Source organism: Sminthopsis crassicaudata, chromosome 3 (genome assembly GCF_048593235.1).
Source record: "Sminthopsis crassicaudata isolate SCR6 chromosome 3, ASM4859323v1, whole genome shotgun sequence".
NCBI classification, from domain to species: domain Eukaryota; kingdom Metazoa; phylum Chordata; class Mammalia; order Dasyuromorphia; family Dasyuridae; genus Sminthopsis; species Sminthopsis crassicaudata.
This window is the reverse complement of record NC_133619.1, coordinates 224,425,229-224,437,896: the sequence shown is the minus strand read 5'-3', so window position 1 is coordinate 224,437,896 and position 12,668 is coordinate 224,425,229. Positions and strand designations below refer to the sequence as shown.

At 37.3% G+C, this 12,668-nt stretch overlaps 1 protein-coding gene across 1 annotated transcript in view; it reads right to left on the bottom strand.

Annotated features, from left to right (window-relative positions):
- The window catches only part of LOC141559440 (anosmin-1-like), a 131,746-nt gene extending 119,483 nt beyond the window's left edge, over positions 1 to 12,263 (bottom strand). The window contains exon 1 of the mRNA XM_074297313.1: positions 11,920 to 12,263. Within this exon, the coding sequence (XP_074153414.1) occupies positions 11,920 to 12,129 (210 nt within the window). The 5' untranslated portion in view covers positions 12,130 to 12,263. The remainder of the gene's footprint in view (positions 1 to 11,919) is intronic.
- Between the last annotated feature and the right edge of the window lie 405 nt (positions 12,264 to 12,668).

Below are 12,668 nucleotides of genomic sequence, written 5' to 3'. Positions count from 1 at the left end.
AAAAAGCAGAGCAATAGTTTTTAAAAGGATATAAACTTGTTCCTCACAGGGACAAACTATTGATTTAGAGATTAGAAGGCTCTGATTCTGTTCTTTATAGTGCCACTATTGCCTGGTCTTGATAGGTTGAGAATAACTCCCTCTTAGAATTCCCTATTTGGCTCACCTAGCCCAGGGAGATGTTGTGAAGAATCATGAGCTATAAAAAAAATAATAAGATCAATAAGGCAAATGATTACTAAGTACATTATTTGCAAAGACTATAACTATGCTACATTCCGGACAGTAGCTAGTATTGAAAAAACTGCAAAGTATTGAAAAAATTTTGGTATTCCCAGATTCAAAGTTTATCAATTCTTCTTTCATAATGCTTGGAGTCCCAATTCATTAAATACTTCAATGTAGCATACTTATGACACTCTCTGACTGAAGCCAGAGTTGATAGACACACATTTGGTCTGAAATGAACCAAATGTCACAGAGTCTTACATATCTGAAAAGACAACAACAACAACATTTTAAAGCTAAGTAATTATGCAGCTCAAGACAATCCCTCTGTATGAGCTGCTGTCAATGTTCCCCCTAGTCCTCACCCCTCTTTCTATTTGAGTTTGATACCCCTGGACTAGACAAATGGCAACTTAAAAAAAGACTTCCATGGTATAACTTTAAAATAAGAATTGAGTTGATACACATGATAAGTCACACAGGAATATACAACAATACAAAAAAGGAAATCTGTAAGTGTGTGATCTCTTTTATCACTACATAGCAAAGCTATTAACATCAATATGTAATATTATTAATAATAAATATAGTACTTTCAGGCTCACAAAGCACTTTACATATGTTATCTTGTTTGAGGCTCAAAAATTATTTTAGGTTATAATCACTATTTTATAGATGAGGAAATACAAACTGAGAAAAGTTTAATAACTTGCCTGGGTTTTCAGAGCTAGTATGCATCAGAGAGCAGGATTTGAAGTCAGCATCTTACCTTCTTACCAGTGCTTTATCCACTGTGCTATCTAGCTACCTTTAACATATTTAGTTAACTCTAATTTAGTTTTGGGAAATTAAAAAAAGATTAAATACACTATTACATATATATATATATATGTATATATATATATATATATATATATATATATATATAAAGGAAATGACAAATCATTTTTGAAATTGCTAACGAGAAGAATTATTTTAAAATTTAAAGATATTCCACTATTTTCTGACTTCACTGGGAATATATATATATATATATATATATATATATATATATATATATATATAAAGGAAATGACAAATCATTTTTGAAATTGCTAACGAGAAGAATTATTTTAAAATTTAAAGATATTCCACTATTTTCTGACTTCACTGGGAAAATGAAATTTTTATTCAATTTTTCAGCCATGTCTAATTCTTTGGTATCCTTTTTTGGAGTTTCTAGGCAAAAATATTGCCAAATGAGGAACTGAAAGGCAAACAGAATTAAGTGACTTGGCTAGGGTCACACAACTAATAAATGTTTGAGGCCACATTTGAACTTCTTGACTTCAGGAGCATCCATTATGCCATCTAGCTGCCCTTTAAAATATAACGTTATTTAAGCTTAATAATATTTTTGCTTATTTTCTCAAATATTTCCCAATTATATTTTAATCTGGTTTGGGTTGCACTTGGGAGTGTTCCAGACCAAATGTGTGTCTTTCCCCTCTGGCCTCAACCAGGGAGTGTCATGAATGTCCACACTGAAGTACCACACTGAATTGGATTCCAATCATCATGAAGAAAGAGTTGGCAATGTTCTTTGACTTTGGAAATACCAATAGTTTATCAATACTTTGCAGTTGTACTTAATTACTGATTACTATCTAGAATGACCTACGAAGTGCTTTATCTAAGATTGAAGATTCCCCATAAAAAGTCATATAGCAAAAGAGCCACATTGACACCATGACAAATAATGTAAAATTCACAGTCCAATAAATAAAAATGCTTTGCTGGGTTTTAATTTAAATTTTAGAAGGTAAAAAAAAAAAAAAAATAGCAGAGTACCTGGTACTATAACTACTCAACCTTAAATTTAATTCCAAATTTAATTATAAATTCCAGTCTAGCCTGACAGTAACATTGAGCTTTTCTTATTACATAGCATACATGGACTTATTTTCCTTGAAGGCTTTATTTTTATTTTTATTTTTATTTTACTCCTGGGCTCCAAATGATTGAAGCTGATGAATTCTGATGACCCACTAAGAAAGAAAAATTGCTTTGTTACTTCATTGCAATTGTTTGCATATTTTTTAAGCTTTAGACTGATCTAACTTCCCAAATCATGTTCTTTGGCCAAGTTAGGTTAGGGTGAGCCACAAAAACTCAGCTTAATAGTGCTTTGTTTTTCCTTTCTGTATAATCTGTATTTACTAGTGGCCTAGGTCACCCACAACAAATTTATCTGGTTAAACTGTCTCCACATCGCATGAAAATGTGTCCCCCCCATACTCTGAAGCCATGCATGAAATTATACAAAAATTTTCTACAGTCATAGAATGTATGTTTGTTAAGGGGAGAGAAGAGAGGTATAACTAATATAGTAGTATCCTGATGTATAAATAAAGGCAGTGACAGGCTAATCTTACAGACATCTAAAACATACCATGGAGTGCTGTGTGTGGTTAAGGCCTTTCTCCCCATAAATCCACTTTAAGTTCAACTATTTCTTCAGGCCTTTGTGGGAAACCAAACTCATTCTCTAATTGTAACATAATTCATTGCAAATGGATATTGAAATCTGTTGTTCATTGCAACGAGAATTTAGATCCCTTAAACACCAGAATCAACAATTCCACACTCCTTGTTTCTATCTCTACCCAAATATCTGACCCATTGACTCATAACACCAAGTTTTCAGTCTCCATATTGTCTCTTTGTAGTCTTGTGGGATATACTCTATTCATCCATTGTCTATCCTCACTCCTGTAGTTCCAATCTAGTTATCTGTGGGTACGTGTTTATATAATAACTACATTCAAATCTGCCACCTGTGACATTGTTTTGTAAATTATCCCTTTCATTGCACAACCATAAGTAACCATAAGTTTCAATTCTTTGGACTTTATTGTAGAATACCATTCTGAATTACAGCTGATAGAGTAGATGGAGGAATACTGAAGAGTTAAATAATTCTACTTTGGTCTTTAGGGATATTTTCTCATAGAGCAATTCTTAACATACAGCTGGAAATAATTCAGTCCTATTTTATAGCTTCATTTCTGAATTTCCAATCCTACTATTTTCTTGCTATTGGTGATAAACAGGAGATACTATTTTCTTATCTCTTTGACTTCTATGATAGATAATTTCAATTATCCACACCTACAATCATGCAAATAACCCAAAAGAATGACAGCTATAAGTCATTTAAATTTAAATCTGTTCACATTGGAAAGTTTATGACAGATAGCTGATAATCTAATTTTCTATTCACAACTATATTAATTTCAGATTAATATTATGATTTTTGTGGATTGCTTGGTCAGTGACAGAAGATTGACCTACAAAGTACTTTATCTAAGACTGAAGATTCTTCATAGAAAGTCATATAGAAAAAAAAAATCACAGATAGACTTATTGTAGGATAACATTCTGAATGACAATATGAAAAATAATATAACATCCACTAGTCCAACAAGAATTTCTTCATCAATAGATATAGTATGAACAAAACTAACAAAAACTTACTCTATATTTTTAAAAATTGGATGTAAACAGGTAGCTAGGTAGCACAGTAGACATAGCACCAGTCCTGAAGTCAAGAGAACCTGAGTTCAAATCTGGTCTCAGACACTTAACATTTCCTAGCTGTGTGATTCTGGCCAAGTCACTAAACCTCAATTGCCTCAGAGGGGGAAAAATGGGATTTAGAAAGATGGAGTGGTACTGAGAAAAGAACACTGGCCTAAGTATGAGGAAACCTAGATCTATTCTTAACTTTTTCCTCTCTTCTCAGATGAGCTGCATGAACTCTTTCATTCTCTCTCAGTAGAATATCTCATTTTATACTTCACTAAGAAAAAAAAAAAAAAAAAAAAGATGGAGGTCATCTGCCACAAACTTTCTTTTCTCCACAATTTTATATATTGAATGATCTTAAAAAATTTTCCCATTTTGTTTTCTTTTATTCTAGAAGTCCTCAATGAACAGGTCTAGCCCTTCTCCTTGATAGTGCCATTTGTTATCCTGATATCCTTAATTCCATTCCTCTGATCTCTTCCTGAAATTAAGCTTATCTTTCATTCATTTTCAACAGTCTTCCTAGAATTCAGTCTCTCTTTATTCACTGGCTCTTTCCTTACTGCCTAATAATATGCCCAGATTTCCTGAATTCTTAACGAAACAAAACAAAATAATAAAGCCTTTTTACTTTATACTTCTATCCCTCTCAAGCTATCTCCCTTTATCTTTCCTTCACAGTCTATAAAAAGCTGTCTATGTTTATTATCTCTAATTTATGAGTTTTCAGCTGCTTCTCAGGCCACTGAAATCTTATTGTCCTCATCACTTTATGGAAACTTATCAGTGATCTATTTATTTGCTAAATCTAATGGCTTTTTCTCAGTTCTCACTATTCTTGAGCTCTCTGTAACACTTAATACACTGACTACCTACCTCCTCCTGCAGAACACTCTTCTCAGTGGACTTTCCTGATGTTATTCTTTCCACTTTTCCTAGTTGATCAATCCTTCTCAGTCTCCTTTATTGGATCATCATCCATATCCTAAGTCCTCAGTACATATGTATCTCACAACTATACTGAGTGTTCTTCTCTTTTCCCTTCTTTCTATGTTCTCTCTAGATGACTTCATTAGTTTCCATGGATTCAACTGTCATTTCCACAAAGATGACTCCTAAATCTACAAAACTAGTTCCCAATTCTCTTCTGAGCTCCACTCTCACATCTCTGTCTACTGGTCATCTTTAGCATCTCAAACATAGACATCTGAAACTCAACATTCCCAAAACAGAAATATCTTTCCTGCCAAATAAACCTTTTCCCAACTTTCCTATTTCTGTCAAGGGAAGGTCAACCAACTACACATTCTCAGTCAACTTCAACTCTTCATTCTAATCCTCAGTCCTTCAGATCTAATCAATTACCATATTTTGCCAATACTATTTCTACATATCAGTTTTCTACTCTGATTTCACTAGGTGTCCACACTTGTTCAAGCCCTAATCACCTCTTTGCCTGAATTATCAGTGTTCAGTCATTTTTCAGTCATATACAACTCTTTCTGACCCCATTTGGGATTTTCTTAGCAAAGATACTAGAATGGTTGTCATTTCTTTCTCCAGATCATTTTCAGATGAGGAAAGTAGGGCAAACAGATGTGAATGACTTGTTCAGGTTCACACAGCTGGAGTCTGAAGCCAAATTGAAACTCAGCAAGAGTCTTTCTGACTTTAGACCTGACATGCCATCCAGCATACCACCTAGAATTATCATTACAACCTTATATTCAATCTCCTCACCTTTGACCTCACCAATCCTGCCTCACAGCTGCTAAAGTGATTGTTCTAAATTAAAGGACTTAAATCTAAACATGTCCCTCTCCTGATAAGAGAGATCCATTGATTCTATGTTGTCTCTAGTATAAAATCCAAAGTCCTATTGGGGATTTAAAGACCTTCATAATTTATTTTCAATCCATCTTTTCTCTTGATCTTACTTAACTTCTTCTTAATGTACCCTATGATCCAGTCAAACTGGTCTCCACACTGTAACCTATATACTGCATTACATCTTCCTGCTAGCTTTGCAAAGACACCTTCTTCACCTTCACCTCTTGTACCACCAGCTACCATTAAGGGTCAACTCAAATATGACTACTTATAAATGGTCTTTTCTTATTATAAATACTGCCAGCATCCTCCAAAAAAATCACTTTATGTTCATTTTATATTTGAAAATATTTATCTCTAAATATTTTGCATCCTGGACATAAAAGAAACGTTCAGACAGAAGTATGAACTCTTCATTATTTGTTTGAAATTCTGACTATCCTATTCTAACTATCCTGATCACCTAGCACATTGCTTGCCCTAACTGATTTTACATTCAACTCCTGGTTTTGTCTCTAAATAGGTACATGACTGGAAAAGTGACAGCCTTTCTGGCCCTCTGTTTTCTAATCTATAAAATGATGATTTAAGTTTGCACTGTTAGAATTGAAAGATTCTCACACATTTAATAGATAAAGAAATCCATAACTTGGGAATCTAAATGAGTTTTCTAAGTCACAAGACAACCCCAAGAATTGAGCTCAAGTCTTTTGAGTTCAAATCTAGGTTTTGTTTTTTTTCCCCATATCATGAAGTAGAAAAAATATGCCTACATTTGGACTAATGATAAAGTTTTATGAAATAACTACTTTTTTGCTAAATCAGATAGCAATTTTTTTCATTTTTTATCTTTCTTGATCTCTGCAAAATTCGATACATTATATTCAACAATGTATACTATGAATCATCATGTCATTGTCCCAAAATGCCTAGTTTTGCCTATGTGTGACTACTTAATGCTTCACTATTTGCATCTCACTAAAAGTAGTTTTAGATGTCCCTGAATGTATGTATAGATAACATTGTTCTGAGCCAATACTACATATTTAATATATACAATCCTGATCATATGGAAGTCCTATTTAACTTTTATAGTATCCAGAAAAAAAGGATTCCATTCTGAATATTGTGTTCAGTTCTGTGATGAAATAGGCATGTCAAAAGAAATATGACCAGAATAGATAAAGGGATTAGAAAGGATGAGTTGAAAAAATTCAGGATTTTGTTGACTACAGAAGAGAAGAGTCAGGAGGACCTGAATTCAAATTTGATCTAAGACTCTTAACACTTCCTAGCTGTGGGACCCTGGCAAATCACTTTAACCCTAAATGCCTAGCCAAATAATTAAATAAAAATAGGTAAAAAATAAAAAAAATAACCTTTTTTTTTTTTTTGAACTCAGGTTCTCTTGGCTTCAAGGCTGGTGTTCTATCCATTGCGCCACCTAGTTGCCCCTTTTTTGTTTATTTTTTTTTTAATAAACTTTTTAAAAAATGACTAATTTATAATTTTTTTAACACAGGTTCTCAAAATTGAGAAAATTAATTCTAGGTCTTTAGCCAAGTTCTTCAGAGAAAGAATTTTTCTTGTTACAGTTTGATGAATTGGAATAGACATAATTAACAAATGTATTCATTGAATGTTCTATTCTATATTCAGAATTGTGATGTGGGGCATTACAAAAATATTTAAATTCCTTGAACACAGAATCACCCACTAATCTGTTTCATGTACCTTTAAAAGGAAGACATATATTGCACAGTATAGAATTTAATTTGGGTCAAATTAAGAGTGTTTTGAAAGGTGAGCCAAAGAGCTAGGAATGGAAGCCAGGAAATAACTAAGGTAGATTTTGGTTCTCTTCTTCCTTTCTGACTCCCTGAATGTTTGTCAAGTCTTGGACACCTAATTGAAAATTTGTTCCACATTTGACTCTTATCCATCATTCCTGAGTGTGTCCATACCACAAAATCACCAGTTTGAAGTTTTGTGAGCCTGGGGCTAATTTGTGACTGTGAAGGTTCTTGATGAGCTAATTGTTTGTTTACTTTTTGTCAAAGAAGACACAGGCCCTTTAAGTGGAAATAACTAATCACCACAGCAGTTTCTTTTGCCAAAATAAACAGCTTCCAATTATTGCAAAAGAAAATCCTCTGATCTCTAATAAGCTACCTAAGCAAACCCATCAGCATGATAGAGTGAATAATGTATCATTAGGCAAGTATCTCTAAACACTAATCAAATATTAGAACCCGAGGGCCAGGATTGCAGATTCTTTTTCTCTAAAGCCTTTCTCCCTAAGCTTTCCTTAGAGTCCTGGCAGGGAAACAGGCACTCTCTTTATTCCTAGTTTCTGATCAGCAAGCTTTTTTTTTTTTTTTTTTTTTCTCAAACCTACTTCACCCAGGGCTTCCTTTGGGAATGTAGATAGGGTGCTAATGGTTAGAAGAAAAATCCTCTCCCTGGGCCATAGAATGAGATCCAACTTTTCAGCTTTCACTAGGAAAGTTCCTAGCATAGCATTGGAGAGCTCTTATCCTGATTCTATCATTTACTTGCCTTGTGATCTTAAGCAAATCATTTCATTTGTTTGAACCTCACCATCTGCACACATAAAAACAGAGATGATCCTAAGTGCACTCCATACTCAAAGGAGGATAAGGAAAGTACTTTGCAAAGTAAAGTTTAAGTTGAGAAGAGTAATGGTAGTGATCCCCATATCATTTCATTTTTCAGACCACAGTCCATTAATAATAGAGAAGCAGCAAGAACATAGGTGTAATCTTGAGAACAATAGTATGCCTCAATAACTTGATCATACTAATGGCTCTGCCTTACAGTAAAGATGGAGAAAATAAGCATACTGGTTTTATGTTGTTAAAATGAGTGCAAAGCAAAGCAAATGGAGAACAAGATGATGATAATATGAAAGATGATTGCTACACAGCTAAAGGCCAAAATAACAGTAATTATATTTTGAATGTGTGATGATAGATATGCTTTTATATGTGAAAGACCCGAGTTTTCAAAAAATCATCTCATCTAAAAACTGGATGCAGGAGTAGGGTCTTTTTTATCTAATATAAAATCTCTTTGCACTCATCTCAGATCAGAGATGTGATATGGAAGAAATGTTAGATCTTCCTCATTTACAAAAGTCTTTTCTAAGAGATAGTTTACTCCCTTGGAAACAGGATGCACCTGCATACAGAATAAGTTTCTATCTTCAAAGCAGTTTATGTATAGAAAATGGCAAAAAAAAAAAAAAAAGAGTTCTACTAAGCCAGCAGGTAAAAGGCCCCTTTCTTGATGAATCAGGTAGTAAAAGCCTGAAGCAAAGGAAGTCTTATTATAAATAACACACACAGAGTAGTACTTATACTATACCTTAAAATCCCCCTCCCTTTCAATAAAAGACAATAAGAAGTTTAGCTTTTTTATAAGATCACCCTACCATCCTTTCCAATCTTAAAAGAGCTTAATCCCTGTAATTTAGATAAATCACATAGGCATTACCAGGTTAGGGTTAAAACTCCAAGAATGGCTTTGCAATTGATTACAAAAACAGCAGTTATTAAGTCCTAACTGAGTAATTTGCAGCTTATTTCACCCCAGCTAATTAAAATGTAATCACTATTGTTTGGCAATGTGCATTCTGTCAGCAGTTTTACTTCAGAAGAGAAATCATGCCAAGAAACCACAAAAAAAGCCTTTCACTAAGAATTGGCTTGATCTAAACTGGCTCTTTAGCCACTGAAACTGTAAAACAAATAAATTACAACAACTGACAATTCAATAAAAAAAAAAAAAAAATACCAATCCTAGGGAATACTTTGTGTGTGTGTGTGTGTATTTTATTTTCCCCTGAGGAGATGGCTGTTGTTTAAACCACAAAGGTGAAGTATCTTCTCAACGAGTCATTCATTTCTAGGGCAGTATTTTCTATTTTGATGAAAGGTAGCTCCAGGTCTAGCACTCAGGAGGACTTCTGTGTAGTTTCACTTTGAGGCAGATGGAGGTTAAAGCAGTTTTGATTTTATTTTTGTTTGTTTTCTTTTTCTCCCTTTGAACATATTCAGGAATATCCTAGTACTGTGTCAATTCCTAGGAAATCTCTAAGATGATAAAACTTTGTTTATTAAATACACAATTTCTCTCTCTCCCTCTCTCCTTCCCTCTCTCCCTCTTTCCCTCCCCCCCTCCTCCCCCCTCTCTCCACACAAACTATTCCTATTTTTTGACTAGCTATTATAAATTTAGGTCTCTCAGATTAATTTAATGGTCATTTAAATGAGTCCCAAGGAAAATGTCTGTCCTGCTCCCCTTATTTCCAATACAACCCTAATACATTTCTCAGGAACTTCAAAGGTCGATGGTACTTTCAGGAAGCCCACTTTACACCTTTGTCTTGGGCGGGATGAGGTGAGGGAAAGCGATCTTTAATTTCTTAGTCATCCGTTAGTTTGTTCTTTCATTCATTCATTCACTCCGGCCAAACCTCCAGGCTTTTCCATTCTGGAGGCAACCCTAGCATTATCTCAATTGGGAAATTCTGCATACAGAGCAGGTGGGCATCTCAAATGAAATGGGGCAAGTGAAACGAGGAGGGGGGGAAGGGAGGGGATGAAAGGAGGACAGCAAAATAATGAGCTTGGATAAATGATTTCCTAAGAACAACATTTCATCTGGGACTCTGGGAACTGCTTCTGGATCCAGCTGGCCGAAGTTTTCCTCGGTCTGACACTCTGGTAATGCACACACTAATATGTGCTTCTAGTCCTCGCCCTCCCACTTCCAGCAGGTAGCTCAGGCTGACCACTTGCCTTTCCTCAGATGTCTCCTAAAGAAGGGAGGAAAAGAGGAAAGAAAAAGGAGAGAAAGAGACAGAGACGAAAACTACGCAACTCAATGGCAAAAACAGAGAAACAGACACGGACAGACAGACAGACACACACACGGAGACAGAGAGACAAGGAGACAGATACAGACAGAGACAGAACAGACCGAGACAGAGAAGAAGCGATGAAAAGGCAGAGAGAAGACAAGAATAAGCTACGTCAATCTTAGATGTAAATAAACACTGGCTCAAGTTGAGGAGGACTTTCTTCTCTCTAGTAGTAGTATGGCCAGCGCCTAGTACTGTGTGCCCAGCATGACTGTGAATCACAGGATTATAGTCCTACGACTGGAGGACCATCTAGTCCAACCCTTCTTTCATTCGACAAAAAAAGTCAACTGGAGCTAAGAGACTAGCTCAAGGTCACACAGGTAAAAAAAATAACAGACAATGGTCTCCCAGATACACCGCGCTACTTCCCCGGAGATTCATCCAGACTTTGTATAGAGGGAGCACAACCTCCCACCCCACCCCCATTACCCTTCCTTCCCTCACCCCGTGCCCCATCTCATTTATTAGTTTGAGACGAAAGCTTTAAGGCTCCGAACTGGACAGACACACACACTGGTGCATGCTAATGGGTAAAAACAACCGTTCCCCAGGCGTTTGATGGGCGCCGCGATCTTCTTCCCGGTAGTCTGTATTTTGCCCCGCGCGGAATGTCAAAGGGATTCTAAAGAGGCCAAAAGAAGGGCGGGGGCCGGTCCCCGTCTGGCACCTGCAGGGAGGCGAGGATGACGGTTCTCGTGCCTCTTCTTGCTAGGGAGAAGCCCAGGTACCTCCGCCACAGCCTGTTCTACCTCCCTGACTCACCTCCTAACAATGCCGCCTCAATAACCACACATGCAGCTCACCCCTGGGAGTTTGGGTAACTGCGCTAATAGTTTGGGGAAACTATTCCAAGAAACACTACGGAAAGCTCACTAGCCACTTCTACATCCACATCTCCAATCTATCTCTCGGAGGGGTTGGGGTTGGGATAGGGGACCGGGAGTGGGTTAGCTTTAAATTCACAAGCAAATAAGCCGACCCAAAGATGCCACTTCGGGCTCCCTTGAGGGTAAAAGGACGGCCAAAATGAAGGTGAGGTGAGGAGAGTCAGCCATCCGCACTTTCGGAATATTAACCCTGAAAAAAGGAGGATTCCGGCAGACGCTAGGTCTTTGCCTAGAAGTTTTGTAAGAAGCTTGGTAAGCTTCAACTCCCACCTAATATACATGGTTTCACAGCGCACCCCCGCGCCCCAGTCCTTCAAAGCTGAGAAATCCACAGGAGTGCAAGTGACAGACCAGAGGAAGACAGCACTGGGACAAAGTGTTTCCCGGGGAGGTGTAGGGAGAGATGGAGAAGGAGAGTAGTTTTTATGCAATGGATTTTTTTTTTTTTTTTAACCATACCTGAAAATGCTTGAAGAAGGCTGAGATTCGAGTGATCTGCAGGCTAAGGCACCTGGAGGTGCATCTGGCTCTGTAAACACTGACAGCAGAAAGAGTCTCGTCCTGCTTGCGGGCTGCAGCACCAAGCCCCGCAGCTGTAGCCAGACAGCCCCAGGAAGCCGTAATCCATAGGAAAAGGGTCAGAAACACGCCTGGATCCTTTAACACCATCGCTTTGTGTGTGGGGAGGGGGAACAAGGGGAGTACAAGGAGCAAGAGACGCCTGGATAAGCTCCTATGCACCCGTCTGGTGCTGGACTACGAGGGGAACCTCACTGCTGCAGAAACTAAAAAAGAAAGTTCAATCATTCAACTCTGTTCACCCCCCGCCCTCCCCCTCCTCACTCTCCTCAGACCTCCCCTCCCCAACACACACCCCTCCCCTCACTCCCAGGAGGGGGTGGGGTGAGGGTGACAGACGACGGTGCCATTGGCTGGAAGAAATGTGAGTGACAGCTGAGGCCGGGCTGTCCGTCCCTGGGCAGGTCTTACAAGCTGGAAGCAAAGGGGCAAGGAAAAAAGTGAAGGAGGGACTGGCAAAAAGTTACCCACTCTCCTCCCATTCCACAGACATTCCGGCTTCGGAACCTGTATACACACCCATTTTCCCTCGTCTTCTTCTTCCTCCTCCTCCTCCTCCTCCTCCTCCTCCTCCTCCTTCTCTTCACATACACACCTCAGGTAAAACATAGGCAGGCAACTTCCTTGTA